This window comes from Eurypyga helias, unplaced genomic scaffold, assembly GCF_000690775.1.
Source record: "Eurypyga helias isolate BGI_N326 unplaced genomic scaffold, ASM69077v1 scaffold43868, whole genome shotgun sequence".
NCBI classification, from domain to species: Eukaryota; Metazoa; Chordata; class Aves; order Eurypygiformes; family Eurypygidae; genus Eurypyga; species Eurypyga helias.
Window position 1 is genome coordinate 36357 of NW_010265816.1, and position 5360 is coordinate 41716.

General features: G+C 51.8%; 1 protein-coding gene across 1 annotated transcript in view; it reads right to left on the reverse strand.

Annotated features, from left to right (window-relative positions):
• C2CD2 (C2 calcium-dependent domain containing 2) overlaps positions 1–5252 on the reverse strand; it is a 35095-nt gene extending 29843 nt beyond the window's left edge. Inside the window, exons 1-2 of the mRNA XM_010156867.1 lie at positions 5205–5252; positions 3771–3869 (exon numbers count right to left, since the gene is read on the reverse strand). Coding sequence (XP_010155169.1) covers positions 3771–3869; positions 5205–5252 — 147 coding nt within the window. The remainder of the gene's footprint in view (positions 1–3770; positions 3870–5204) is intronic.
• Positions 5253–5360: the final 108 nt, after the last annotated feature.

Consider the following 5360-nt stretch of genomic DNA (forward strand, 5'->3'; position numbering starts at 1 on the left):
CAGAAATAAACGCACACACATAACCAGGAACGATCCCAGTTAGTACTGTAGCAGTGACAAGGAGAACCCAGTCCTTCCCCAAGCCTTGGCTACACAACGGCTCGACCGGCTCCAGAGCACGTGGAACTGGCAGCCCAGCACGGCACGAACGCAGGCTGCCGGCTCGCGGCAGGGTGGCCCCAGACAAAGCGCTACCAAGATGAAGCTACGTCAGCCGTGGGGGTGAGTAAGGCCTCTCCGGCCATGCTGAACAGCTCCTCGGAAAAGAGGACCTCTCACAAGCCTGCCAACAGTCCTCCTTTCTCTCCACCATTTCCCTCGGCAAGGTCCATCACGCAGGAATTAACATGAAGCTTCCGCACTTGCTGTTGCCCGTTGTGATCCAAGACAGTTGTTCCTTGTATAGCAACTTACTATCACTCGTTAAAGGAATGGGCACTCTGAGGGAATTTTACCCCTTTCTATTTAAGCATGAAGCAGGAAAAGAAGAGTCAATTCTCTTGTAGCCTGCTCCATCCAAACCCTCTGTCTCAAGTTCCCAACAAGAGAATCATCATTTTTGCTGCCTGTTGTTGTGAAGTTCAAAGCCTCTGGAAACAGACTGCAGTAATGGAAAGGCTGGCAGAGTTAGCTAAGAATATCCCTAATGTTTACTTTATTAAAACAAAACAAGCAACACCACACAATGAAAACAGGCCACTTCATTCTATATATTTAGGCTGTGGCCCAAAATCGGAGCGGAGGCGACATATAAATAGAGGCTTTGTCAAGAAGCAGCGTGGTGTAACCTTCAGCCACAGAGCAGCTCTGTCCCTGTCACAATGGCTTTGGCCAGGCTGACAACCAGCAGCTTTCCCAACCATGCCCGCAGCACTCCCCTATGGAGCACACACCGGTTTTACCACTTCCAGCTTCTTCAGGGCAAGGACAGTACGTAGATACCTATGGACTGCACGTGTCAGCATGTGTCCTGGTCACAAAGAGGCTGTCAGCAGTAACACCACGATGACAGTCTGGCTGGCAATCCCGTACTGTTCCGAGCAAGACTTCCCAAGTAGGCTCATCAACGGGTTATGCTCCATGGCCCAGCATCCAAGGGGACAGAGGACCAACCCACCACAAAAGATACACCACGGGCTCTGTCAGCCTACAGCTGCGTTAAACTGTTACACATCCCATGTTTACTGCTGTTCTGATCTCTCACCCTCAATCCTCCACTTCCCGATGACCACAGCCTCTCTGACACCAGGTCAAATACACCACTGAAACGACACGCAATAAATCAAGCCCTGGCTGCTTGAACCAAGGCTCTTGCCATACAGATCACAGGTGAAGCAGCATGTTGAAACGGCTGCAGGTAAACAGCCTTGTGCCAGCTGAGGCCTCAGGCAAGTTCAGAGCTCTGCGGGATGCTACAACACTGATAAACAGGCAGCACCTGGTCACAAACTACATTCAGAGCCAGTAACACCAGCGGTGAGTTACAAGCCTGTATCACAAGTCTGAGTTTGGACAAGCCGCAGAGAGAGATTCAAATTTCATATGCAAAAACTGAGAGTTTGAAGAGAGGGGGGTGGGAAGGGGAAGAAAACACTGCAAAATATCCTTTTGGACCCTTGGTATTACCTGAGGAATAGGTAAGAGAGACAATGACCCTACGAGAGAACTCCCGAGGTGTTTAGAGAAAGGTATGCATTTAAGGAAGGAGGGAAAGGAGCTACCAGAGTGCCACTCCGAGGTTATTATACACCAAAATCCAAATAAATATTCAGGTTGTACCTTAACTGAAGGAGGAAGAATCATTCAGAGAAATTTTTCCAGCAGCTGCGCATGAGATTATGGAAATGGGTTTTGGGACAGCTCAGAACAACCCAGTTTACGTAAGCAAACCTGTTTTAATCCAATACATTTTAAAATGTGCTTATATTGGTCTAAGCTGCTGTGAAACCACATTAGATTGCTGGCTGCAGTATAACAGCTCGATTACCGTACTGAAATGGCTCAACCCAAGGTCAGGCAAGGACCAGAGACTGCGCAAGGGAGGGTGCTGGGTTGCAGAGCCACAGGTCGAGGAGAGCAAGGGAACAGCCCTACAGCAGCCAGCAGCTCCCCGGCCTTTGGCTGCTGCAGAGCCAGCACTCGCTACCTTCTGCTGCCCAAGCTTAACCCCAGGAGGTTAAGGTGCCCAGGGGGCACTGCGGGCGCTAACTCACACTAACTCACTACGCAGTCAGAATCTACATTTGAACAGCACGGAAGCTAAGGGGGGACTGCAGAAGGGGTGTTCCCAGCGGCACAGTGTCACTTCAGGGAAATCCAGGACTGTAGCATCATGCCTTGGCTCTGGCGCAGAGCAAGACCAAAAGCGTGTTTCAACCTCGAGACGCTGCTCTCATCGTGGTCCAGCCACAGGCACAGTACTCTGAGCACAGAACCGGCCTCACGCACCCCTGTGGAACTTGGACGCTGGCCAAGGGCAACCAGGAGACCCAAGCCTCCTGGCCATCTCCACACAGACACATTTTCAGCCCTGCCCGTCTTCCAGCAACACTGCACTGCAAGACACCTGGTTCCGGTGCTGTCAGTCGCTAGCTTTTACTTGTAGCAGATCCCTTGGTTGCTGGCTTCGCACAGCATGCCACTTTTAGACCTAGCAGTCCCCTCTCCTTACAGTTTCCCATCGTGGTGTCTTCCAGTGGCATGGAGTAACACCGGTGCCAACTCCTACCGCCCTACCAACTCCAGTCTCTCCAGCCCCACTGCTGGGGCAGGGACCACTGGCAGGGGAAGAAAAAAAAAAATAAAAAGGAAGGGGGGGAAAGAGAGAGCACAAGTGCACAAACAACTTTACATGTCGGCATCCCCAGCTGCCACCGATCAGGGTGTGCCTATAAGCTGCGTATCAGGCAGATAAGCCTGCATAGTTTTCAAAGGAATCATGGTATTACTCCTTAACATCTAAATCAGACAAGCAAACCAAAACAACAAAGCAAAACAAGAAGAAAAGCTCTAGGGTAACAGGATGCAGGTGCCTACAGCTGAGCACCAGTTCAGATGTGACGAGTAGTTACAGTCACTGGGATGAAAATGCAGAAGCTATTATTGCTAATAAGCATACATACGTTTTTACCCTGTTCTAAGAGCCACATTCTGCCTTATTTTAGTTTTATATGCACTAAGCACGGGGAAAACCACTTCCCAGTATGCGGGGTGGGGGTGGGAGAAGAATAAAGAGACCATTTGCTCCTCACTGAATACAGGGTTCAGTAGAGTCAAGACTTCACCCTGAGGACTTTGCAGCTGTGCCACTGATCCTTACCCTGCTCCGACTTACAAAGCAAACCTGTAATCAGTCACCCCGATGAGCAAGAGGCAGACAAAGATGTTTTCCTATCCTGGAGGAGAAGTGCCCCTTTCCTTCTTCATGAATTCCTCACCCCACGCTCCAGCAAATGGGGATGTACCACCATACCGAAGGTGGGGGCGGGGGCTGCTGTACGAGTTCACCGAAGGCATAACCATAAACTTGGCCTAACCCTGGTTATTGTTCATGTGGTAGAAGCCCTGGAGCGCATTCTGCTCACGGCTTGCAAAAGCAGTGAGTCAACGTGAAGTCTGCACACACTCATTAGAGAGGCAGCCTCTTACCAGCCTCAACAAAGTTGGGTCAAGAGTACAGCAGTACTGACAACACTCCCATTGGTGCCTGTAAGAAAAGTTAACGTTTCCTGCCAAAAAGCACGCCGAAACAGAACAAAACTGAAGTTTACCTTCTCTTCAGCTGACTTTACGACACTGACAACTTGTCTAACTGCTAGCTCAAGTGGTTCTGGTGGGTCATCTTCCTCAAATGTGAGCAACTGTGAATCCTAAGAACGAAGAAAAAAAGCATCGTTAGGTGACAAACCCATCACTTGAAAACGAGCGATAAAAGGCACTGCCAGTGAAGTTCCTGGAAGAACCAGAGACAGAACTGTAAATGTAGGTCAAAACCTGTATGTATTAATTGCACGACACCTCAGTACATAATACAGGGTAGAGCCTGGAAGCCTACACTCAGGACATAACTATGGGCCCAATCATAACTCATCGTTCCTGTAGCAGAATCTCAAGGCAGGCAGCACAGAGTAAACCCCCGAGCAGGGATGGAGTTTGGCAAAACCGCTCCACTTGAGCAGGGATTCATCAGTGCTGCAGTTTTAAAAAGCGTGTTTGGTTTGGCCTAATCATACGGCTCCACCAGGTTATACCGAAACTAAAACCCAAATATCATCTTGCAGAAGTGAGGAAAGAAGCCTTCCCCTCCCCAGTCCTTCCTTGTGCGTGACGGCAGGCAGTGATGACAGCTACTCAGTCATCCAGCTGTTCCGGCAGCGAGGTCGTCCTTGCAGAGACATCAGCCCTCGTGTTCTCCACCTGCTACCCGCGGCCAGCGCCGCGGTCGTTCGGCAGGCAGGAATTTCATTAGCGGCGCGCCACTGACATTGTTTTGGGAGGCTGACAGCAGGAGCCACGCTACACCGCGGTGCCAGGCACGAACTCATGGCAATAAACAGCCCCAGCTGCTGGCACGGGGAGGGAGGGTGTGCGTGCCCCTGCCAAAGTGGCTTTGCTCTCTGGCCTGGGACAGGAAGCTGCCGCTTTTTCCTAGCTAGTTGCAGTTCCTAGCACCTGTCCCCACACCGCCTGAGCTCTCCTCTACCACAAGCGCAAGACGAACCTTCACTTCTTCGCACAACCCAGGCTTTTCTGAACCACACCGGGCAATTTGGAAGGGCAGACAAAGTATTTTCTTTCACTGCCCTCACTTATGGGGATGCCTGGAAAGTGGTTCCTTATCTTCCGCACACACACGTTGCTCCCCCGTTGCCCCGCCCTCCCTTCTCCCCCAGCCTGCCCCCTGACATGCAAGAAGAAAACATGCCGGGTCTGCCAGGAAATGAATCTCCTAGACCTAGGCAGAAGGCTGTGCACCAATTCAGAGACGTAGGTACGCACCGCTTCCTAGGCGGTTTATCCTCGGCGTTTTCCACTGACGTGGCAAACGTTCAGTCCTCAGCATCAGGGAATTAGGCTGCCATGGTCCCACCTAGCCTCCTCGCCTCTCAGACCCGGGCATCACCCAGCGGGATGTCACGCTGCGCCCTCTGCCAGACAGGCAGGATGGGATGGGAAGGGATGCCACCTTCTGTGCCATTTCTTACCTGACCCGGGTTAACAGGGAACTGATCGAAGCCCGAGGAGCCCACCATCCCGTGGCTGGCAGCAGGAGAAGCCCACCATCCCACAGGAGAAGCCCACCATCCCGTGGCTGGCGGCAGGACGCCGGCCCTCACGCCGACACGCACACGGGTTCGCCC